This window comes from Eumetopias jubatus, unplaced genomic scaffold (genome assembly GCF_037043125.1).
Source record: "Eumetopias jubatus isolate StellerSeaLion01/CBP00866 unplaced genomic scaffold, mEumJub1_p1.0 scaffold_8, whole genome shotgun sequence".
In the NCBI taxonomy this organism is placed as follows: Eukaryota; Metazoa; Chordata; class Mammalia; order Carnivora; family Otariidae; genus Eumetopias; species Eumetopias jubatus.
This window is the reverse complement of record NW_028274814.1, coordinates 122,849,599-122,876,017: the sequence shown is the minus strand read 5'-3', so window position 1 is coordinate 122,876,017 and position 26,419 is coordinate 122,849,599. Positions and strand designations below refer to the sequence as shown.

The following is a 26,419-nucleotide window of genomic DNA, read 5'->3' as shown; positions in this document are numbered from 1 at the left end:
GGTCATGATCCCAGGGTCCTGGAATCGAGTCCCGTATCGGGCTCCCTGCTCCTTGGGAGCCTGCTTCTCCCTCTGCTTCTCTCTCTCTCTCTCTCTCTCTCTCCCTCTGTCTCTCATGAATAAATAAAATCTTAAAAAGAAAATAAAATAGGAGGTTTGATTGAGAGTGTAGATGAGTAGTAATTAGACATGCCCCTTTCCAAATACCCTCCCCCTAGCTTGCATAGCCAGACAGCTGCTCCTTCCCCTCTGATCACTTCAGATATTGTATGAGACTCTAGACTCAGAAGTGAGGTGCCTTGCTGAAACTATTACTTGGAATCCACATACTGAAAGGTGAGTATTCTCACTTTTCTTAGATTCTGTATTTGTCTTTTTAGCATCCATTCATCACAGGGCCAATTATATTAGATACATATTTTTTTTCTGTATTCTTGAAGCTCTGGAATTTGTGGCCTTATAGATCTTAAGAGAAACCACCTCTTCCATTACTAGCTAATTCTTAAAAATAGTGAAACAACTTACTTGGAAGTACATTTTTTTATATGCAAACCAACCAATCTGGAGTCCATTAACCCCAACTATTTCCTTATCTAACTTTCATACACCAAGCCAATATTTCCCCTGTCCTATGTCAACTCAGGGCTAGGTACAGACAGCTAGGGACAGCTCCTATGTCTCAGAGCTCACCAGAATCATTCACACCAGCCAGTCTTTAAATTGTTTCCCCTGCCCTACCTTGCTTTTCCCACAGACACCCCAAAAAAGATTCTGGCCTGTGCCTTACCCCAGCTCCTGCTTCTGTCTGCCTCCTTACCAAAATCTGGTGTTTTCCCTGTGGCCCTGTGTGGCATGGTGTGCCCCCTTCTCTTGGGAAATGTGTAATAAACTCTCTAGCATTACATTCTGTCATCAATTAGTCACCTCCATAAATTAAAACTGGTGGGTACAAATGCAACAGTGAGAGCTTCCCCCCTACCCAAGTCCCCTCAAAGAAAGCAGGATCATCATTAGGCTATGTGCTGTTTTACTGGGGACCCCCTAACCAAATATCTTTAGATCTCTTAAGGTAGTAAGCTTTCCAGAGAAGAATCCAATGTCCTGCATATAGGATATAAGCCTATAACCCAACTTTCTGAGTCTGAAAGTTTGAAAAGGCAGAACAATTAAAAGAAGTAGCTGAGGCATCAAATTCTTAACACAAATGAAATCTGTAGGCTAGAATTCCTTCACTTAGCCAAGTCCAAATAGACAATTTGTATCACTCATAAGGGATAGGGCAGAGGGGACGGATAGGGAACATTTAATTTTATTTTCCCACACTTACGAAGAAACACCCACCCCTCTAACTATTCATCCTGAAGCAGAGCAGGAAGAAATACAAAAGAAAAATAGGAACCCAATTCTCATTGTTTTGCTTACCTAAGAACTTACCTATGATAAAATTAAATATTTTCTAGTAATCTGCAATGAAAACAAAGTTAACTGTGAAACATTCTTAAGATTTTTTTATTGAATGGATATATGTGGGTGATACATATAATCTCTGCCCTTTGAAATCAGTATTCATTACAATCTATTTGTTTTGCCTTCAGAATTCACTACAGTAAATGAAATCTGGTAATCATTTCCAATGAAAGCCTGGAGGAAGGAATACATACTTCAGAGGACTTCTGGCAGTTGGCCAAAACTTCTAGGTATAGATTGTTTTTAGTAGTCCTGGAAATTCGGTTATTAAACTGTGAATGGCACTGCTGTCAGGAGCTATGGATGACTGATGAACAGTAATCAACAAGGGTCCCAGGAGGCAGAGAGAAACTGCCACTCTTCTTTCTGTTAACTAGAAATCACATCTAGCATTTTGTCTTTTTTTAAGAAACCAAACAACTTTGAAAAAAAATTTGTCAACTGGGCAACTGAGAAGTTCATGTTTCTTTAATTCTATATCTATGCATGCCTGCTACTTATAACCATACATAACCATGAAGCGACTGTCTAGTTTTTTTATTTTTTCCTCTCACCCAGGAGCCTCTCCTGGCTCTGGAGAGAAAGGCTAAGCTGGCCAGTTGGGGACTCTGGTCAAGTGTAGCTTTATATATATATACATATATATGTATCTATATGTGTGTATATATATATATATATATCCTAAGGAAAAGAAGGGTACAGGGAATTTTAGGAGGAAAAAACTCCTAAAAATGGACATTTTAAAACTAAAAAGTCTAAAATCAAAATTCATTGGATGAGTAGTTTCATAATAAATTGAACACTAGAAAAGTATCAGTGAGCTTAAGATAGGTTGATAAGAATTATCTACTCTGAAACACAGGGAGAAAAAAATGAGCAGAACTGTGGACAGTATCAAGCGATCAAACATACATGTATCTTGGAGTCCCAGGAAAAAAAAAAGTGACAAAATTTTTTTTGAAAAACTAATGGCCAAGAAACCTTTCAAAACTTGATTTAAAACATCAAACCACAGATCTGAGAAGCTCAGCAAACTTCAAGAAGGATAAATACAAAGAAAATTACCTCCAAGTACACTGTATTCAAACTTTGAAAACCATGGATAAAGGAGATGAGCATTAAGTAGGAGTTAGGCAGGCAGGGGTGGTCAGGGAACAAAGGAGACTGTTCCAGGCAGAGGACACAATATGTTTAAGCCCCACAGCAATTCCCGGTTTCAGGAATTTAAAGACATTTGGAGGGTGTTAAATGGAGAGGATAGTGAGAAATGAGGTTAGAGAGGTGAGCACGAGCCATACAGAGGGCCTTTGTGAGCACATTAAACTGAGGGAAATGAGAAACAATTATATCCTGGGTAACAATCAGATTTGTCTTTGTAAACAGTCACTATATGGATACAATGTGTTTAGGCTGGAGGGACACAAGATGCAGGCGGGAAGAGGTTATTGTGCAGTAACATTGGAGAATGTTAGAACTTGAGATGTAGCCATAAAGATGGAGAGTTACAGATAGATTCAAAAGCTATGTAGGAGCCAGAAAACATACAACTTGATGTACGTTTAAATGTAAAGGAGAATGGAGTAAAAGGTGACTGTTACAGCTATGTAACTTTTCCAGGCTTGCCTGCCACCCTCATGTCACTCTCACACCTTGTGCCAAATAGAATGTCCTCAAATACAATTCTGATCATGCCACTCCCCTGCTTAAAGCTCTTCGGTGGCTCCCATCATGCTTCTACTTGAAATCTTTCCATGACTTCCCATCTTACCCAGAAAGCCAAAGTCCTTACAATAGCCTACAAAGCTCTCCATGATCTGTCCCCCACATAACTTTCATCTCCTTGAATTCCCCTACCTTGCTCACTCTGCTTCAGCTACACTGGCTTCCAATGTGAGATCTGGCTTAGATATATAAATGTGGGAAACCAGAGGCTGGGAAAATGAGAAGGGACAAAGGAAAGATGAATGGCCAGAGAGATAAAAGGAAAGTCATGAAAGAGTGAATTGTGTCACTCTCCTGCTCAGAATTTTTAATGGCTCCCATCACCTACAGAACAAACTTTCTAACCTTTCAGTATAGAATAATGGGGGGGAGGGCAAAGTGCAGATTTCTAGGCTCACCCCCAGAGGTCCTGTTTAAGATTAATCCCTGAAATATACATTTTAAGAAGTACTGCCCACTCCCAAATAATTGATACAGGTGGTTCATGGATCACACTTTAGAGAAACATGGACTATAGTATCAACTGTGGCATAAAAGTCCCTTAATGAGCTGTTCTGTCTACTTCTGACTCCTCTCCTACTATTCTCCATTTCTGGGATTTTCTTGCTTCAACAGAATCAAGCAGTTTTCCATTTCCCCTACGTACCATACACCCATGCCTCTGTGCCTTTGTAGAAGAGTCCACCCCAAATTGCCTTCATAGCTCCACTCAAGTACCTGTAAAAAGCTACCTTCTCTGGTTTTCTCGGAGGATTTAGAAGCACCTTTTATCTGTAGTATATTTGCATTTATATGGGCATACACACCCACGTGCGTGCAAGTGCACAACTTTCTCAGTATTGTTGGCACCTCGGTCTAGATGCGGCACTTCTAGACTCTAATATATCTGCCCTAAACTATAAGTTTTCTTAAGGCAGAGACTATTCTCCATCTTTTCAATACTAAGCATCTTGGTTGGTATATAGAAGGGGTTCAAATTTTGGTCTGGTGGCTGTCCTAGGTCCTACAGGTATCAAGCTGCACAGTCAAAATCTGAGCAAAGATCTTCAAATACCTGATGCAAAGTACTGTCAGGTGTCTGTTGTACCTTTTTGATGATCTAAGTGGATGTCATTTCCATCGGCGTTTGCCTCACTTGTAGCATTTGACATTTTATTTCAAAATTTTAAAGTCCTTACGAAACAAGTTTTGTCTCCTCCTTCATGGCATAAAGCTCTTCAGTGCAGCAAGTTCAGTCTTTGTATTGCCACAGGATCTAGGAGAGTATCCGGCACTTAGGATTTTAAAAATGTACATATATTTTTATTAACGAATGACTTAGCTATTTATATAACAGAGAGGGGTAAGCAGTGATAACCTCAACCGGACTCAGTGTTTCCTTTTTTTTTTTTTTTTGCCCCCTTTTTAAGACTTTACTGCTAAAACCGCAGCCTTGCCCCACCCCGCGCCTCTGCGTCTGACGTCACAATCCAGACGAACTACCAATCCCAGAATGCCGTGCAAAGAGGCGGGTTCTACGGGAGCAGCCGAGTGATTGGCGAGCGGAGGCGTTTCCTTCCGGTGGGAAGGGAGTCGGAGGCGGGGACTAGGGGAGGTGTTTGGACATTATTACCGGGTTGGGCGGGCCCTATCTGGGAGGGGTTCGTGGGTGAGCCCTGGGTCCCCCCGCCCGCTGAGGAGATGGATGAGGACGGGCTTCCTCTCATGGGGTCAGGCATAGACCTGACCAAGGTTTGTAAAAGACCTAGTTGAAATTAGGCGACCTGGGAGGAGGATGGGGGACGCTCGGTTCCCAGGGACACCCCATCTCTCCATATCCAACTCTGTCCCTGGCGCCGGGCCTTTCTGGTCCCGCTCTCGGGGTGTAGAGTCCCACAGTTCACTTTAAAAAGGGGTCCCTCCTGATCCGTCTAAGGGGGTGGTGTGCCTTTCCCAGCCTTCGCTTCCCGTGTTAGGAGTCGCTCTACACACGGGTTACACGATGGCGACAGGGGCAGGTTACGACCTCTAACCCCACCTCTTTTATTTAGTCCCCAAGTTTTTTGTGTGTTTATGTGTGTTGCCTTTACCTGCTAAAGTTCACACTTGTGAATCCAAAGCCCTTTCTCAAACTTTGCAACTTATGTCATATCGGACACCCCACTCCCACAGTTTAAGAAAATAAGTTAGTGACTATTTGTAGTACTTCGAGTAACTCCTATAACATAGCAAAATGCCCTGTTACTATATGTCAAAGGGATATATAAATATATATATAGAGAGAGAGAGCGATATGTATGTACATATATAAAACTGATGTCAAAGCACGGGGTACTTTATCCTGTACAAATCATGTTTGTTTTTACATAACACAGGTGCCAGCTATTCAACAGAAAAGAACGGTGGCATTTCTAAACCAGTTTGTGGTGCACACTGTACAGTTCCTCAACCGCTTTTCTACAGTTTGTGAGGAGGTAGGTCTGGATACTGGCTTAATGAGTAGCCTAGAAATCATCTTGCACTTTTAAAGGTGGCAAATGAGTAAAACAAGAATTACAATCTCCCTAATTCTTACCATCACCTCTTGTCATCCAATTATTGTGTTAACATACCTTATATCTTCCTCGATTCTATACCATCAATCTTGCATCCCACCTCTGCTGAATTAGTTTTTAGAGGCCTTTGTGAGATAGTTCACTAAGGCTTATGTGACAGAGAGCAAAAGGAATTCCAAGATTTCACAGTCGAAAACATTTCTTTACTTTGAAATTTGTTTCTCTTACCCCAAAGATTTACATTTTCCCCCCAAAGACCTACATTTTTAAGTACACATTGTTTTCAATTTATATTGAAATTATTGGGGTGTCTAGGTGGCTCAGCCAGTTAAGTATCTGCCTTTGGCTCAAGTCATGATCCTGGGGTTCTGGGATCAATCCCCACATTGGGCTCCCTGCTCAGTGGGGAGTCTGCTTCTCCCTCTGTGGGAGGGAGGGAGGGAGGGAGGAAGGAAAGAAAAGGAAGGAAGGAAGGAAGGAAGGAAGGAAGGAAGGAAATCTGTAAAAAAAGTATTTAACATTCCTTGATCCATAAGGTGGTTGGGGAAGTAGCCTTGAAACATAATGTTAGTATCAAATATCATTATGAAAATAATATAAATACTGTGAGCAAATGACTAGTTAAGGATTAGGTACCAGATTCAGAGACCCCTGTTTTTTTTCTTAAAAAGCCAAAAAAGAGAATAGGGAAGAAATAGAATAATGGGTTGAAATTGGGTTTAAGAAAGGAGAAAGAGGAATAAAATGAGATCATTCACAAGTGAGTCAAAAAAACAATATTTAATTCATTCTGTTTTATTTTTAAGGTATAGTTTTAGCAAGTAGTTTTTGTGAGATGTAAAAAATTGCATGGAGACAGGAAAACTTTCCCATTTGTGTAACATCTGTTATTTTTGTCTAATTAGCCGTCTCTAGTCCAAATCTCGTCTGCCTTCTCACTAAAACAAAAGTGAAATATGATACGATAATTGATAAAATAAGGAATTCAGTTCAATATATTTCATCTAAGAGGCTCAGAGGCTAGGTGCTTGCTTCCATGAGTTTTATCTCATACCAGTGCCTCTCTAAATGGGATATAGAAATGACTGACTAGCAGTAAACCAAGGATTACTGGAATTATTCCTTCACTTTTTATACCAAGGTAGGTAGGGTGGAGAGAGTCAATTCAAGGATTGTTAGCAAAGAGGAGCAAATACTCCCATCTCTATACTCTTCATCACCAGGTTAAAAAAATAAAACAATAACCAGCAAACACACCTATGAAAGCAGCTCCATTAAGCTGCCCTGAGGCAGGGGTAGCCCCTCACCTTTGTGGTGCTTAATAATTTTCACTGCCTGGGAAGTGAGTGCTATTTACTGAAGACTAGATCAAATACAACAATAATCCTCTCTTGTTTATTGATTGCTTATGCATTATCAAAGCCACCTGATTCAAACCCCCCTTCTGTTTCTCTCTCAACTTGCCCTTAACTGTTTTGAGTGTATCACTATTCCCTAGCTCTTCCTTGAACCCTAGAGAAAAGTTTGTTGACCAAAACTCATGAAGTTTAAAGGTAGTTTATTGCCTTTTTCTCCTTAATGGATGATAGTCTAGGGTTGACTGTAACTCATTATCTCCTTAATGGATGGTAGTCTGGAGTTAACTCTAACTCATTATTTACAATTCATATTTTAGCAGTTTGGATATTTATGTCAGTTGTAGACTATTTGCTTGCTGTGATGACAATAATATTTATTGTGTGCTTATTCTGTGCTAGGCGTTGTGCTAAGTGCTCTACATGTATTCAGTCATCACAGCCCAGCCCTTTGAGAGAGGTCTAATTTTCTATTTTTCAGAAATACAGAAATTAAGATGTAGAGAGATTTAAATTATTTGCTTAGTCCTTATTCAGTCAACATATATTTGTGTGCATAGTATTTATAGCTGCAATCACTATTCTTACTTGCCCACACTCACACAGAAAGTAACAGAGTTGGGGTTCCAGCTCTGATCTAGTAACTGGAAAAACCAGAAAGGTTTCACTCTTCTGTTAATACTGCACCTTCTGATCTGGGCAAGAGGCACGTTTACATCATTTTCAATTGAGAGACTGCAATGAGCTATTTCAAAATTTGTTTTTTAGATTTGTATTCTCTTTGGTATGCCATATCCATTTGATGTCTTTGATACGATAAATTCCAAAGATATAATATATGTATTCAAACATCAAGTGCCTTTTTTTTCTCTCTAAGTTAAGATCAATGTGATTTTTCAAAATGGGTTATTTGTTAATAGCACCTATTAGACCTGCAGTCCTTGTTTAGCTAAAGCCTTAAACAAGAGCCAAAATGACTATGTATGTATCCCTCAGCAAAAAAGGAAACTCAGATGTTATTTTTTAAATTGGAAGTGAACTGGGGGAAAAGAAAAAACCTGGGGTTTTTTTGTTTTGTTTTGTTTTTTTGTTTTTCACATTATCTGCTTTGAACCAAACCCAAACTATAACAACTTCAGTCACAGCTAAACTCAACCTGGAAGTAAATTTGAAACAAATGGTTGGGGCTCTTTCTTCATCACTAATACTAGTTTTAGAGTTCTCTAATAAAAAGAAAAGTGAAGAACTTAACTTTTTAAAAAACTTTCTGGATACCAGGGTACTTTGTATCTCTTCTAATGACTAGAACCAGGATAGGAAGAAAGATTGGAAGACAGAGAAAGGAAAGTAGTTGAATCAGACCCAAGTTACAAAGTTCTTCCTTCACAAATCCCCAGTAAGCTTTTCTATTCTGGCCCTAATCAGAAAAATCTTATGGTGGTCCATTGAGTCTGCAAATTTAAAACGGGATGGGGTGAGGAGTCTAATGCAAGTTCTATGCATATTACAGATAAAACTGAGCAGAAATTAAACCTTGTAATGAATTTTAAAGTCAGAGGTATTCTATAAACGGGGCAATCACATGTGTTATTTTGACTCAGACTTGTGACATGCCTAGAGTAGGGAGTTTTTAATAATTTTTTAAATATTCCAAACTCTTTCTTTTTTCTAAATTTTTTAAGAAAAAGAAAAAATACTGAGAATACTCATATAACCTAAAAAATTTTATAGTGCTTATCTTCTGCATCGAATTTTTAAGCCCACCATTGGGCTTCACCTTCAACCAAATAATCTTGCTTAAAACTATATTTACTGCTACAACTTTTACAACTGCTTTTACAACTTTTACAACTGCTGGGCTTAAGTGTCAGATGAAAATTAATAAAAGCATTGATTGCTTCCCTTTCTGGCTTATAAGACATATTCAACCCAGTGTGATATACCAAGGGATCCATTATTTTAAAATGTTGTTTCTCTTTTAGAGAATTGGATGTGCAAACTGGATATTTTACAAACCTGAAAAGCCACAGTGTTTTATTTTTGTTTCCATGTTCAACTATTAACTCCATATTTCTTCCTTTCATCTTCTTTTTCACTTTAATAAAATGCACTGCCTTAGAAATAGGTGGGTGATAAATCAAGAAATTTTCAGCTTATCTGGCAAACTTCGGGTACCTTGCAAATTCCTTTATTGTCCCAAACCAAGGTATTTCAGGTTTGCTTTAAATCCTTACAAAGATAAGAGGATGGTTAAGTAGATGGGAAAGACTGTTATCTTTCAATTTCCTCTTTCTGCTAGAACTTTCTGAGGTGGGGACTGTTACTATCATTGATCATGTTACTTGTATCCGTAGTCATCTACACTTTAAGCAGTGGTTCTCAACCAGGGAAGATTTGGCGATATCTAGAGGTGTTTTTAGTGGGGCAGATGTCAGAGATTCTACTAAATATCCTACAGTGCACAGGAAGCCCCTTACAACAAAGAATTATCCAGCCCAAAATGTCAACAAAGCCAAGGTTGAGTGGTTGGAGTTGTAGAGGGAAAACGCAGGAGGCATAAAAATCTTAGAAATGAATTTCAACAACCCAAAAATGAAGCCAGGTATACTTTTGTCAAGTAACAATGGCTTTCTAAAGAATCTGTATTTATGTATGTTATAGCAGTAATTACATGGGAACAGACCCAAAAAATATTCATTATGCTGAATTATTTTTGAAAAGCAGAGGTTCTTGGGGCACCTGGGTGGCTTAGTCAGTAAAGTGTCTACCTTCAGCTTGGGTTGTGATCTCCAGGTCCTGGGATCGAGCCCCACATCAGGTTCCTTGCTCAGCACAGAGTCTGAGTTTCTCTCCTTCTGCCCCTCGCTGGATGCTCTCTCTCTCTCTTTCTCAAATAAATTAAAAAAATAAATCTTAAAAATAAAAAAGAAGAAAAGAGAGGTTTTTAATTTTGCCATGGATCCTTTAGCTGTCCAATGAAATGAAATTAATATTTTTAAATGCATAAAATAAAATGTGTAGGATTGCAAAAGATACCAATTACGTACTTTAAAGACCTCAAAATTGTGATATAGTAATATGTCCTATATTAAAATGTTAAATTAGGGGCACCTGGGTGGCTCAGTTAAGCAGCTGCCTTCGGCTCAGGTCATGATCCCAGGGTCCTGGGATCGAGCTCCACATCTGGCTCCCTGCTCAGCGGGAAGCCTGCTTCTCCCTCTCCCACTCCCCCTGCTTGTGTTCCCTCTCTCACTGAGCCTCTCTCTGTCAAATAAATAAAATATTTTTTAAAAAGTGTTAAATTATATAATCCAGATAATATATTTAACATGTTTAATATTTTAGACTCAAAATCCAGCCTTAGAGAAGATGGATAACACCTTTTTGGATAATAAAATAATATGATTTATCCACAACAAAAATCTTCCCTAGCCTGGAGGAAAAGCCTTTTGTTGATCTGATTTCGAGAAAATCAATTATATCCTGGTTGTAAGCTTGGGGTACATGAGCTTGGATAGGGGAAAAAAACCTCTATTTTTATTTTTATTTACCTCTAACTTCAATTTCACATTTTCTTTAAATTTAGTCAGCAAAGGGGCACCTGGGTGGCTCAGTCAGTTAAGTGTCTGACTCTTGTTTTTTGCTCAGGTCGTGATCTCAGGGTGGTGGGATGGAGCCCCGTGTCCGACTCCACGCTCATTGTGGAGTCTGCTTGAGATTCTCTCTCTCCCTCTCCCTCTGTCCCTACCCTCACTCACATGCTATAAATAAATAAATAAATAAATAAATAAATAAATAAATAAATAAATAAAATCTTTAAAAAATTTAGTCAACAAAAATCACTTATATTTCACTATTATATTTCCCTATTTCCTTATATTTCACTATTATAGTTATTAGATTAGATATCAAAGATATTGAAATAAATTATTATAAATTAAAATATATTGACATTTAGATCAGTGTTAATGTCTTGCATGAATAAATCATTCATGTAATCTTAAAAAAAGCAGGTCATTTCATTTTGGTGAGATTTTGATAATCATAGATGAGAATGGGTAAAATGAATGCCAAAGCAAAAGGGTGATATACTAGAAAAATCTGTATCCAAAAAAATTGAGAATTACTGCTCTGGAAAGTCTAACCTTTTTTCCAAGCCTCTTTAGTCTTCCTTATCAACAAGTAGTTTTCCAAATAAACATTTTCATCATTATTTGCTTATTTGCCAAGTCTTGTATTAAAATCCTTAACCTATCCTGTGTGAATATTTGAGTACCCATTTAAGGACAATTTAGTTTTATGACCTAACCCTGAAAATTTTTTAAAAATAATTCCAGATAAACATGTATTTTAGAAAATTAGATCAGAATAATTTGATTCCTTTTTTTAGCACAGTAGCATCTTAGTCTGTGAGAAGTGGATTGATTACTTATTAGCTTTGAATAACAAAAATTCTATGCAATGCCTAGGAATTTTCCATCTTGGTGTCTTTTTAATTATGTTTTGAGTTTTTTTTGTTTGGTTTTGGGGGGTTTTTTTAGTTAATAAACTTTATCTTTTTTGGAAAATTTTTAGGTTCACAACAAAACTGAGCAGAAAGGGTTGACTTCCCATATACTCCTTGCATCCCTGAGTTCACAGAGCACAACCTCCCCCATTACCAACATCCCCTACCAGTGTGGTACATTTGTTACAATCTACATTGACACATTGTCATCACCCAGAGTCTATGGCATCATGTTCTAACAATGTATAATTCTTTCAAACAATGTAAAATTCTTTCAAAAGTAGTATCTGGCGTTGGACTGTTTGAATTCAGATTATTTTACTTGTAAGAAACTGAGTTTTCCCTTCTTTAAAATTGGCATGATAACAGTTCCTGCTTTATCCATTTGGTGTGAGATTTCAAATGATATGTTGCATATACCGTGTAGCATAATAAGGTAACTGCTCAGATGTTTACAATGATGATGATTATTGCTTAAAAGTACATTTATATAGGAGCGGCTGGGTGGCTCAGTCAGTTAAGCATCTGACTCTTGATTTTGGCTCAGGTCATGACCTCAGGGTCACATGTTGGGCTCCTTGCTGGGCGTGGAGCCTTAAGGTTTTCTCTTCCTCTCCCTTTGCCACTCCCCCTTCATCCCCTTCCAGGGTGCATGCTGTCTAAATAAATAATAGTACATTTATATAAATATATCTAATCAAAAATTAATTTTTTAAAAGATTTTATTCATGTATTTGACACACAGAGAGATAGCAAGAGCAGGAACACAAGCAGGGGGAGTGGGAGAGGGAGAAGCAGGCTTCCCGCTGAGCAGGGAGCCGGATGTGGGGCTCGATCCTTGGACCCTGGGATCATGATCTGAGCCGAAGGCAGACGCTTAACGACTGAGCCACCCAGGCGCCCCAACAAATATTAGTTTTTAATTCATCTTTTTCTGTGTTTATTTTAATCAAACCAATATAAGTATTTTTACATAAGCTAGAAATTATCTCACTTTACAAATTAATTTGTTGTAGGATTTCTGCAGTTACTAAGCTTCTCTGATGAATTAAAAGACTGATGAAATTTGCAAAAATTTAATTTCCATGATTTCCAGGAAAACACTTAAATCTGGAGAGGAATTCATTCATATGATGTTTTATAAACCTGTATTTATGTTTACATTAAAGCCTTATGTGAACAAATGCTAGAAATCAAAGTTAAACTTAGCTTTGAGTGCCATTTAAGACTAGATTCTAGGGGTTCTGAGTGGCACAGTCAGTTGAGCCTCTGACTTTCGGTTTTGGTCCAGGTTGTGATCTCAGGGTTGTGGGATCTGGCCCCAAGGTGGGCTCTGCAGTGGGCATGGAGTCTGCCTGAGATTCTCTCTCCCTCCTTCCCTGCCCCTCCCACTTGTACTCTCTCTTTCTCTCTTTCTCTCTCAAAAATAAATAATTTTTTAAACTAGATTCTGATGTTTCATTTCTAAATTATAGCTTTATAGATACCAGGTTGCTCATCTTTAAAGTGTCTGTGAAGAAGCTCTAACTCCACTGTGGCTGCTTTCATTTTCTTCCCCTCTAAATGTGGGCAAAATGACCATTTCTTGGGGTGTTAAAATTCTGCTTAGGAGTTAGTCAAGATCTTGATAATATCCCAGAAAGCAGTCAGAATGCTGCACATCTGCCAACTAGTAAATGGGCCAACTGCTCTTGGACTGTATCACTGAGTATAATCATGTTTAGGATTAAGGAGTTTTAAGTAAATGCTCTTATGGATCATATTTTATGATGTTACTTTTATTTCTGTGGCTGTAAATAGTACACACACATTCTGGTAAGTTAATTGTACAGAATAACTAGAGCATAGTAAGCTTTTGGTTCTGTTTTATCTTGGATTTTGATGGTAGGTTGATTCCTTTTGCCTTTTTGTACTCTGATTTTTTTCTCTTTGTTTTATTTCTTTCCAACCTGAACTGACTCATCTTCTAATTTCATCATCTTTTAACTTTCAAACTTAAAAAATTTAAATTTGGGGCTTATTGTATATACTAATTGTATATACTTGTTTAAGTAACTTAAAAAGACAGATCTTGTTCCAGGCTATGTTGAGCTAATTTTTATTCTTGTTTTCTATGAAGAATTCTTTCATTCATCAACAAATAATTATTAGACTCCTGTTAAGTTTCAGGTACTGTTCTGGGCATGGGGAATATGGCAGTGAACAAAAATCTCTGTTCTGGAAGAATTTACATTCCGGTCCCAATGACTGATTATGGCTCTCATAATGACTTTGATAAGGCTGATAAGGTAATTTTTACTTACCTGTGAATACAGTTTTGTAAAGTAGCCATGAAACATGCTAATGAAGATAAGAGAATCCTTGAGCTCCCATTCCTACTCACGTAAATAAGAGAATAGTGTATTAGAAAATGACTAATATTTAAACCATAGTTTTTTTTTTATTTTCAAATCTGCCCTTTGTTATCCTGTTAACAGTTCATTTCAATCAGACTTTATTCTTATGTTCTAATCTTTCTTTTCCAGAAACTGGCAGACCTTTCTCTTCGTATCCAGCAAATTGAAACAACTCTCAATATTTTAGATGCAAAGGTTTGTATTTCTGAATAATTTATAGTATAAACTTTGCTCCACATATATCACGTTCTTAGTCATACTTAACTTTAATTGCATTTGGGAATGAATTCAATTTAGCTCCTGCATCCATGAGATGGTACACTGTTTTTTGTTTATTTTAAATTCATTATAATTGCAAAGAAAATAGATACTCATTATGAACCCTTAACTGAGTTTGTTTAAATGTACACATGAATTGAGATTTCTTTCATTATTCTAGTCAAAAGCATGTGAGTAAAATGTTAAATTGGGGTGTTCTGTAGTTCACTTCATTTGATGGAAAATTCACAATTATAGTAATCATTTGATAACACAGTAAAAATTATATAAAACTTCAGATGGCTCCAGAGCAAAATTTGGAGAAAATATCAGCTATTTTCTATTTGCAAATATATTGAATGCTAATGAAGAATACCAATTTTGATGTCAGAAATTACATATTATAACTAGCAAAAATAGAAAAGAGTTTTGATGTGAAAGCTTACAGTTTTGTGTTTTCCCTGATTATAAGATAATGGAGACACTAGTATATTTTTGTGACTTTGTCCTTTTATCAAAAAAATTAGTCTGAAAAAATACATATTTAATATTTATGGGGAAGTAAAATGGCTAAAGCTTTAGCAATGGATCAGAATGTCTAGTTTGTACTTTCTATATCTTGTGGACTTCAGCCACTGTATTTCTCTCAAATGTTTCTGTAGCTTGGAAAATTTAGGATACCTGGCCTTGACCATGTTGAACATATTCTGCTAGCAGCCATACCTACTTGAAACTATTTGGGCCATGGCCATTGTGCTAAGTACTGTCATCAGTCAGCAGTTCTCAATGAATATTGCTGCTTCAGATCTTATTACCAGTTTCTTTTTCTTTTTTTTCATTCTTCATTATGAGTATGTGCCTTATTTTAATATCTGGGGAATTCTTGAGTTAGAGTCCAGAGTCACAAGTTAAGATACTGTATGGACAAGTTAGCCTTAATTATTTCCATAGCCATAAAATTAATCCCTAAAGTTAGCCAGACATCTGACAGTTGTCTATCACTGATGTCAGAATGAAATCAGAAAAGTGGGTCTGCCTGGATCTTGCAAATCCAACCTGAAATACATAACCACTGGCAGCATGCCCATCTTTTATCTATGAAAAATAACACATTTTAGTAATATTCAGTGGTAAATGACTAAAGAAAGAAAAAAATAATGAACTATGTCAGACATTAAAATGTGATGACAAGAGTTTTGTCAGTTCCCAGCTAATTCAAACTTAAAATGTGCTGCAAAGGACTTTTTTTCTACAAAATATGTTTAATAAAAAATTTTTACAACAACTTTGTGAGGTAAGTTTTCTTATCCCCACTTTATAGGGGAGAAAGTTGATATCTAGAGAGATTTACAGAAGGTCACATAGCTTGTGACTTAAACCTAGGCAATCTGACCCCAAAGCCCATGCTTTTATTCCTTACACTAGGATTCCTTATATTTTTTTAAATAATTCCTGGGAGGCTAAAATTAACAAGTCAGGAAATGACAGATGTTGGCGAGGATGTGGAGAAAAGGGAACCCTCCTACACTGTTGGTGGGAACGCAAGCTGGTGCAGCCACTCTGGAAAACAGTATGGAGGTTCCTCAAAAAGTTGAAAATAGAGCTACCCTACGACCCAGCAATTGCACTACTGGGTATTTACCCCAAAGATACAAATGTAGTGATCCGAAGGGGTATGTGCACCCCGATGTTTATAGCAGCAATGTCCACAATAGCCAAACTATGGAAAGAGCTAAGATGTCCATCAACAGACGAATGGATAAAGAAGATGTGGTATACACACACACACACACACACACACACACACACACACACACACACACACACACACACACACACACACACACACACACAATGGAATATTATGCAGCCATCAAAAAAAACCGAAATCTTACCATTTGCAACAACGTGGATGGAACTAGAGGGTATTATGCTAAGCAAAATAAGTCAGTCAGAATCAGAAAAAGACGTATCATATGATCTCACTGATATGAGGAGTTCTTAATCTCAGGAAACAAACTGAGGGTTGCTGGAGTGGTGGGAGGTGGGAGGCATGGGGTGGCTGGGTGATAGACATGGGAGGGTATGTGCTATGAATTGTGTAAGACTGTTGAATCACAGACCTGTACCTCTGAAACAAATAATACATTATATGTTTAAAAAAAAAAGAAGAAGAAGAAGAAGAAGAAGACAGTAGAAAGGGAAAAATGAAGGGGGGGAAATCGGAGGGGGAGGCGAACCATGAGAGACTATGGACTGAGAAACAAATAGGGTTCTGGGGGCGGGAGGGAAATGGGTTAGCCTGGTGATAGGTATTAAAGGGGGCACGGCACGTATTGAATGGAGCACTGGGTGTTATATGCAAACAATGAATATGGAACACTACATCAAAAACTAATGATGTAATGTATGGTGATTAACATAATATAATAAAATAAAATTTAAAAAAAATTCATGGGAAAAGAATGGTTATGAGTGATGTTAGATTTATGAGAAATTATTCAAAAATATTTTATCTGTGAATGCCTTTCACTGTTAAATAGTTTATGGCATGGAAAATTTCAGACACCTAAGATGAGATTTTATAAACCCTATTCCTGTAGGCTTAAAAACGTAAGATAGCTATCTAAAACTTACACTTAGAAACTTACAGCAGTTAAGCAGCTAATATTATCTTCATATGCCAACATTAATTTTCTTTTCTCAGTTGTCATCTATCCCAGGCCTAGATGATGTCACATTTGAAGTATCTCCTGTAAGTGTCACTGGCATCACAAAAGAATCACATTCTGAAACCACTTCAGAGAAATCACAGGTAAGTATTTAAATTCCAGGAAGCATAAGCACATCTTCTTGGTTAAACCAGACAAACCTAGCAGCAGGTTTGAAAGAAGTTAAATAAGGATGTAAAACTTTGAATAGTAACATTTTAAAACCTTGAGATAGAAAAGGAAGCTTGAAAAAGTTAACTGTTTTATGGTTATTTTGAAGAACTCCCTGACGTTAATATTTTCTTTGCCTGTAAAAGAGAAACTATACACAGGACTAAGAGAAATCTTGAACATAATAATGTTCTTCAAGTTCGCTATGGACATTTTTCCTACATTATTATAAGAAGGATACTTTTAAAATGTTTTATTATAAAAACCTTCAAACACACACAAAAATAGAATAGTACAATGAGGAACTAAATGCCCATTACCCAGATTCTCCAGTAAAGATTTTGTTACATTTGCTTCATCTTTCTATTTTATCACTTGCTAAAGTGAATCCCAGGCATCATATCATTTCACCGCTGTGTAATTCCTTGAGCATTTCTAAAAAGTTCTGGCATTTTCTTGTATAACCGCAATGCCTTTATCATACACAATATAATTAACAGTAATTCCCAAATATCATCTAACCCCTTGTTACTCAAAGATTGCCCCAGGCACCAGCAACATGGGCATCACCTGGGAGGCCTTGTCAGAAACACAGAACCTCAGGCTCCATCCCACACCTACTGAATCAAATCTATATTATAACAAGATCCCTAGGTGACTTGTAGGCTCTTAAAATTTGAGAGATACTGATCTAGAAATATCAAGTATCTAAAAAGTATGGTTTTGGAGTTGATTTGTTCAAATCAGCATCCTAATAAGGGCCACAATTTACATTTGGTTCTCATGTCTTACTGTTCATTTATGCCCTATATACATTTAAATTTGATACTACGTTTTATGTCAAGAAATAAAAATTCTCATTGTTGCAGAATAGACCATCTCTAGTGTATCTCAGTGAGGCATTAAAATTCAAAATAAAATAATCACTAAAATAGTGGGTCTGTCTAGTAATACTGAACAAATTGACTTCTTAGCTATATGATATTCTGCATTTGTACCCGGAAATACTTTTCACAGGATATTTTTTAGGTTATGATTATGCTGGCTGTGACGATAATGACAAACATGCAGAGGGCACTTACAGTGTACCTCCGAGGCATGCTTCTAAGTGCTTTTCAGAAATTAACTCATTTAATTATCACAACAGCCCTATGAAGTAAATACTGTATTATCACTGCTACTTCACAGATGTGTGAAATGATACACACAAAGGTTAAGTTACTTGCCCAAGGTCAAAAGAACAAGTGTAAGCGCTGGAATTTTAACCCAGGCAATCCAGTGCCACGAGTCCTAGCTCTTACCTGCTATACTACACTGTCTCCAGCACCTGTGTTGAATTCATTAAATATATTGAACACACATGGTACGAGGCCATGGGAGGAGCCATAAATTTAGGTATAATATGTTTTGGGGGAATGAAATAGATGACCATTTACTTAACAATTAGATATTAGAAAATTTAACATCCATTTAATTACCAAATTGCATTATAATGGCCATTGGGATATATATATATAATATACAAGAAAAAATCAGATGTTTTAGAGGAGTTTAACTTCATAAGGTCCTCTCAATTAAATATGGACCATACTTTTTCTAAAATAAGGTATATATAAAAAATACTAAGAAAATGTTTTCACTCTACCTAGTAGTTATTCTTTGGTGGATATTAACCATCATATGTTTAAGTGGTATCTGTCTAATTTTGAATATTAATTTTTTCAGGTGTTATGAATGCCATTTATAATATGTATCTTAAAACTTATGCAGTTGTGTTGGTCCTACCTATTTAAGGTCTCAAAAAATTGATTACAAGTAATCACAGCTAAGTTTTCTAAAATTCAGTATAATCTGGTATATTTTGGCAACTTTATTTAAGAACTATGTATTAATTCACTTGGAGAATTTATGAAGATCTGTTGGCTTCCTGGGTTTAAAAAATTGTGGTCAAGTTACATGTTGAGTAGCTTAATAAGATACCTGTTCAGCATGTTCTTAATATCCAAATCAACTTCTTATTTCTTCTCCATTGTTATTGTTATTTTTTATGTAAAATATTTTGAAATGGACTTAAGTACTGCTTAACACAGAATTTCCACCAGCATTACAGTCAACTCACTTATTTGATAAAAGATAATCATGTACTTTTTTAATCACTCATTCATTTCAATCTCTAATCTATATTGAGTCAAAGACTCAAGGTTTGCGTACTGATTTTTCTGCAACTTTAATTTCATGGTTCAGATCTTATCATTACTCACAATAGAACATCCAGTTGTGGAGATTGGGAATAAAATGAAGGACAGTTGAGAGATATGATAGAGGATTTAACGGGTCATTCAAATAGCAAAGGTGTAACAGCTGACATAATTAAACCTTGCTGAGATCATGGTCATTAGGCAAAGTTAAGGCTGAGTTTTGAAATTCGTTAGTCCTATGTGTAATTAATTCTCATTTGCTCCATTGTGCTATTGTATGAGTTTATTGTCCATAATTTTTTTTTAAAACATACTTGGGTCTTGTTTGAATTTTTTTACATAATTAAATGTTTTGGACTTTTTGTATTTATATATTTTAAAGATGAATAATATATATATATAAAATATGTCTACTCACTTTTGTATACTTAGTGTTATATAACAGGAGAAACCTAAGGGATTTTGGATGTTTTATTTGGTTCAGAGTTTTCAACAGGTTAATTTATATTTGGATTATCTGAGGAAAAACCTTAATATATAATTCATATTCTAAAACCTATGAATATTTAAAGGTATTTCTTGATTTATCTACATTTCAGCATAGACATGTAGACATACAATTGATTTCATTCTGTTAAGTCACTTCCTTGTAATGCTAATTTATAGATAAGGAGTGAGAATTCACAAAAGTAAACTTACTCTAAATGTTCAGTTTGATAGAAAAAGCAAGAACTGTATACAGACAGTTCTAACATTGCATTTTAGTGAGAAGAGGATTCCAATATGGACAATTTTCATTTAACACAGTACCAGGCAAAGTGAGAACTGCCTATATGATAAAAGCATTTTTATCTAAAAAGACCATTCCCCAGTATTCTTTATTGTAAGTAGATTAACATTAATAGTTCCATCAGTAGCTGAAATATACAAAACTAGATAATTTTGTCCTAAAAATGGGCTTCTCTTCCACAGATTCTCCATGTAGTGCTTTCTAAGATGATAGAATAGCCATATACACTTAGAGTAAAATTATTTAATAAATGAGAAATTCAGTTGTATAGATGGTAGATACCTAGAAAATCAGTTTACTATCTGCTAGAGTTAACAATTGGCAAATGAAATAGTTTTATTAACTTTATTAAAATTTTTATTAATATGTCCATCTATAATTCATGTGTTATATTGGCACTCTGGGGACAACTAAAGCAGAATTCTGTTTTTTATTGCCATGAATATATTTGCATTTTTAAAGGAACAATATAGGTTGATACTAAGTGGAACTTCCTCTGAAATCATATTTAAGTATTTGTAAATATTTGGAAACATATATCCCATAATTAAATTATTGGTTTTTAAATTTAGAAATATGATTTTTTTCTGACATTGATTGCTTTAGAATTATAAAAAAGATACATCCATTTTTAAGTAACATAATGGACCCCTTCTATGAATTGTCTAAAGATTTACACGCAATACTCTCTACAGCAGAACAGTTTACAAGACTCTGGACCACAGGAAAGTGAAGTAACACCAGAAAATATCTTAACTGTAGCCAAGGATCCAAGATATGCCAGATATCTCAAAATGGTTCAAGTGGTAAGCTGATTTGGTCTGTCTTCTCTGTCTAGCAGCCTCATTTGAAATTCTTAACCCTAGAGGTTTCATTGTTATTTTTTCCATCTGAGAAAACTGCTAAACCGAGTGACCAAGTTTTCTACTCTCTCACTTCTTTCTTATGTTTAATTAATGCCCTGATAAAAAGTAAACAGAGGTCAAATCTTTCTAGTTAAAATTGATCTCATACTTCAAATTAACATAGTTTAATATAAATTTATGTAAATTTTTTTGCTTTACATAAAGTTATCAGCAAATCTTGGATGTATCAGAGGAATGAAAGTGGACTATTTCTTAAATCATACGGCTTTAGCTTAATTCCTGTATGCTAGTACAAATAATGGGTTTTGTGTATATTTATTCTGAATTTCATCCCTCAATGGTTTGGTTATAGAAAAGAGCTTAAGTCTCTTGGCCATTTAGGTAGAGCTTTTAATATTATATGACTTCAGAATTAATTTTTTTTTTCTGAGAAATCATTACATGATGGTCTGATACCAGAAGTTAATTTCTTTTCATTTTGATAGAAAGTCCTATTGCAGTGGTTGAAGGACCTAGCTCTTAATCATTTTTTGGCTAATTAAAAAAAATAATGTATTTCTAAAATTCTGTCAAGCAAAAGAAGTACTAATATTAAAGAAGAACAGTTTTGTTTTGCTCTCCATGACATTATTTATCACAGTAATTTAAGAACAAATACTATCTGACAGAAAGAGTAGATTAGTTCATTTAGAAGCAACAGAAGTGACATTGGGGAGAGGAAAATACATTCACTTTTCCTGGCTGTCAGAAGAAATGAATTTGTCACTTTCAAAATTCTTTATTGACAGCCAAAACCCTGGATTCTAAGCTTTAGAAAAAAATAAACCAGACTTTGAGATGAAAATATATAATGTTCGTTTATAAGAATAAAGTAGGGTTAGTTTGAGTATGAATTATGATAAATAAATTTTTAAAGCTAGAACCCAGTAAAGCTCTGCTAAGCTTAAAATGTGAACTGTTAAAAAAACTGTCTTACTCTTTCAAACAGAAGAGGAAAAGTTTCAGAATGACTCTGGAAGACTTTATTTAGTCTTCTCTTGCTAACATATATAAAATAGGAAAAAGGAACATCTACTTGATGATATCTACAAAAATGCCTTGAAATCTTTGATAAAAGACTACATCTTAGGATAATTGTTATATTCTTAATACAGTGCTTCTGACTTTCTAAGAAGTTTAAAAACTCTTATTTTCCTTTTCAGTATAAATTTACTGTCCATTTATTTGACAAATATTTATTATACACTCACTTTAAGGTACTATATTAGGAAATGTCTAGATTTATTTAGCCAGCTAAGGTTCCCAGACATCCTTGACATTTTTATTTTTGTTATTAATTACTTAGACAAATTCCATTGTTTTTCAGAATCATAAATATATCGTGTGTGTGTGTGTAAATGACTCTAAATATTCATTTTTCTAATCCTATGATTTACCATTTCACAAGGAATAGAAGCCAAAGTCCTTCACAAGCCTATGAGATCCTATACAATTTAGCTCCCCTATTACCCTTTTGATCTCATATCTTCATTTACTCTGCTCCAGCTCTCCTAGCTGAGTTGATGTTCCTTGAATAAATGTATAGACAATCTCCTGTCTCGGCCCTTTACCTCAGCTATTCTACCTGAAACACTTTTTCCCAGGTATCTTAATGGTTTGCTCCCCTACTTTTTTTCATATTTTTACTCAAATATTACCTTCTCTCTGACCCCATTCCTTTTAGCCCTTCCCTGCTATTTTTTTCTTCATATAACTGGCCAATAAGGTATAAAATACTACCTATTTTACATACTTTGTGTATTTTCTATCACTAAAATACAAACTCTACTAGGGTAGGGAATTTTTTGTGTGCTGTACAATTCCTAGAACAATAACTGGCAAATAGTACTTACCTCTAAATGAAAATGCCTACATTTTCCTCTATGCCATTTTACCTTTTGATAGGTTTTGGTAATAGATTTATTTTTTACACCAGCTCAGTGGTTTTCAGACTAAGAAACTTTATCAAAACATGTTACTGATTCCTACCATACTAAATAAGAATCTCTAAAGTTGGGACTTGGAGCTAGAGCATATGTATTTTGAAAAATAGCTCTTTTGATTAAGAGCTATTTAAAAATATTTTACACTCTATATAACATTAAAATACTTTTTATTTTAAAACATTTAAGAAATAATAGCTCTTGTTTTTGTTTTTAACTCTCTAATTCTATGGCATTACTTGGCACTTAGCTTCAGTCTATCCTTTTGCTTGGTGTTACTGAGTATGAGTAGGGGCTCAATTTCTTCTGCTTTAGACCTTTCCTGCTTTTAGCCCAATTTTCATTATTTCAGTCCTTTGCTTCTCTTTTGCCCTTGGTACGTGTGTTTCTAATTCCTAAACATTTACAAGGTTCTGGAAGTGCTACTTCTTTGTGGTATCCCCTCTTCTGGCACATGGACTTGGCCTTCCTTTGCTATGCTAAGTCCTCAATCACTCTTTTATCTGCTTTTAATTTCCATGTGTTATGGTTCATACATGCTTCTTAGTCATTAAAATTAGTGTTGGTGTTTTATTTCTTTTTGCCTACTTGTTTGGGGGTAATTTTTAAGAAGAAAAAGGGGAGCAACATCTTTACACTGCCATCCTAAAAGTTCAAGTTTCATTTAATTTTATTGTTTTCAGTTTATTGTGCCAACCTGAATCCCAGAATCTTCTGACCCAACTTTTGTTTCCTTCTGCTCCCTATCCTGCATTTCATTCTTCACACAAAACCACAAACCCTTCTCAATATTAGTTCCATACTTTTCCACCTCTGAATCTAGATTCCCCTTCTCTTGATTACTACATGTCCAAATTCCACTCATCTGACATGTTCCTATGAATACTTCCTTCTGAACCCACCAACACTTAAAGCTAGAAGTAATATCTCCCTTCAGTGATCTATCTGTCCAATCGCTTAAGTTTTTTTTATGGAACTTACCACATCATATCTTGTTCTTTGATCATTTATATTTTTATTGCCCCTGTTGAAAAGGAACCATGAGAGGAAGTATTGTATCTTGACTCATCGTTGCATTCTCTTTGACATCTTACCCATAAAAGGTGGTTAATCAATATGTGTTGTATGTACTATTTTATCCTGCATATTAACTCTCCTTCCCAGCTTTGTGTCACCTGGAAATATTTAGATATATTACCCTTTATTCAAGTCACTGATTTTAAATGTTTTGTGGGACCGGATCAAGAAGAGACCAACTAAAGGTCTCCCTCAAGGTTGATATGAATCTGCCAGTCATTGTTCTTTGGATTATGGTTATTAAGTCATATATAAGTCCACTATTTTTCCTGTTTCCTAAGAATATCATGAGTGACTGTCAAAATATCCAACCACAAATGTAGTTGCATGTTTGACAATGTCCAGGATTGTCTTTCCTTGGCATGGTCACTACCAGAGTTCCTGTCACTTCTGCATCATCATTCAATTTTGGCTTTTGTTTAAATTTATGTATGAAATAGTTAAATCAATTCCCTTCATTACATCCTGTATCTGTTGGAGGATGAAATTTTTAGCCACATGACAAGAATTTATCAGATGCTCTAATTTGAGCAAAATTAAGCTGTCAGTACATGTGAATAGCTGATGTCCCCATCATGGCTGTATCTTATCCTTGTACTTGTTTGCAACATGTTTTATGAAAGCCTGACCTCCATCTGGTCAGATGACCAAACTCCATTTAATAATACAACTTTTGCCTTCTTTTAGCCTCACTTGGCCAGGGAATTGGGGGGGTTCCTTTATCTCATGTTCAAGAATCTCCATATGTGTATATATATGTATATTGATTTATAGGTATCTTCCACCTTCCATTGTAAAACATTGTAAGACATTCCTTTCAAATGCCAGCTCCCATTCATGAATTCCTTTCCACTAAGTGTTAACAGTCCCTGAGATTTACTTATTTTGATATTGCATGCAGTTTTGCTCTCTATAAACACATTTTTTTAAGCTATTGGATTTGTTTTTTATTTGTTCATATTTCTCCTCTTAATAATTACCTGCTAGTTCTTCCACTCTGTTTTTTCTCCTATCATATTATTATTACTCATAGTCTTGCAATTTTAACTGAAGATTATTTTTATTCTTTGATTTCAGTTTAAAGCCCCTTGATCATACCTATGTGGGTCTTGTTAAACATAATCTTTTGGTTCTTCTGAACTACTTAACAGTTTTCCAGGAGTATAATCATTTTAGTGTCATAAGTCATTACCTAACATGGTTCTTCGGCAGCATCTGCATAGTTGTGTTTCTTATGTCCATATCTTTACAAAACTATGACTTTAACTGGAAGAACAGATGATAATACCACCTTGCTTTAGAAAAGGCCTCACAGTAAAAAGAGTTGTTCGAGGCCCATTATAATCTGTATCATTGATTCATTCACATTCTGTCAATGATGTGGGAAGAATCTAGATAGTTTTGTATCTCTATACTGCAGGAGAGTAAATTGCCTTCCTATTTTCTGTTTAGTCTTCTAATCAGTTGTTCATTCTGCTGAGGTGGTTTAGTTCCTTGAGTGTGACTGAGAACAAACAGGATTCAGAGGGATTAGATAGAAAGAAAATTGAATTTGACCACGTACTATATGAAGGAGCCTAACCCCAGCTAATTTGAGAGGGTAGCTTCATTAGAAATTGCCTTATCTATATTGGAAAGTTTCACTTTCCCAACATAATTGTAGATTTTTATTAAAATGACCAATTTTTCTCAACCTCAGAGGATGACTAGGGTTTCTCTTGTTTGCCCACTACTAAAAATTTAGTTTTGGGGTGCCTGGGTGGCTCAGTCGGTTAAGCATCCAACTCTTGATTTTGGCTCAGGTTATCTCAGGACTGTGAGATCAAGCCCCACGTCGGGCTCCTCACTTGGCGTGGAGCCTGCTTAAGACTCTCTCTCCCTCTCCTACTACCCTTCCCCCCTAAAAAAAATGGGTTTTAGTTACTAATGTAGAGAAAGACCAATATCTGCATAATCCATCAAATGAGTTGTACTTTGGCTATTAATATGATCTTGAGTAGCTTGTCATCCATTGTACACATTGCTACATCTTATAAAAGCTGAATTTTAGAAGCCTACAACCTGGAATGTAGGGAATTATTTGTATTGACAAAAGAAAAGGTAGGATGGTCTCAAAAATACCTCTTTCTGAAAAAATCACTCTATACCAACAGTATAAAAATCTCCTAAAATCCCCCAAATAACCATTTCTATACCTCAAAAGGAAATTAACAATGCCATAAGTTCTCTCACCTCTTAAGGACAATAATAGGATTTCTTTTATTTTTAATTGCCTTTATATTTTTGTCACTTAAAAATATGAGTTGCTGCTCCATAAGCAGTCTTATACCTGTAATTCCACTTACGTTGTTTCTTATCTTTTCCAAGGTATAGTAGTCTTCCACT

The 26,419-nt window shown here is 35.7% G+C and overlaps 1 protein-coding gene across 2 annotated transcripts in view; it reads left to right on the top strand.

Annotated features, from left to right (window-relative positions):
• The first annotated feature begins 4,814 nt into the window (after positions 1-4,814).
• The window catches only part of WASHC3 (WASH complex subunit 3), a 50,831-nt gene continuing 29,226 nt past the window's right edge, over positions 4,815-26,419 (top strand). Inside the window, exons 1-5 of one of the 2 annotated variants that reach the window (XM_088025305.1) lie at positions 4,815-4,920; positions 5,544-5,642; positions 14,111-14,176; positions 16,947-17,054; positions 20,808-20,915. In XM_088025305.1, coding sequence (XP_087881431.1) covers positions 4,870-4,920; positions 5,544-5,642; positions 14,111-14,176; positions 16,947-17,054; positions 20,808-20,915 — 432 coding nt within the window. In that variant the 5' untranslated portion in view covers positions 4,815-4,869. Of the gene's footprint in view, positions 4,921-5,543; positions 5,643-14,110; positions 14,177-16,946; positions 17,055-20,804; positions 20,916-26,419 lie in introns of both variants that reach the window. The other variant, XM_028121712.2, reaches the window with a different exon arrangement.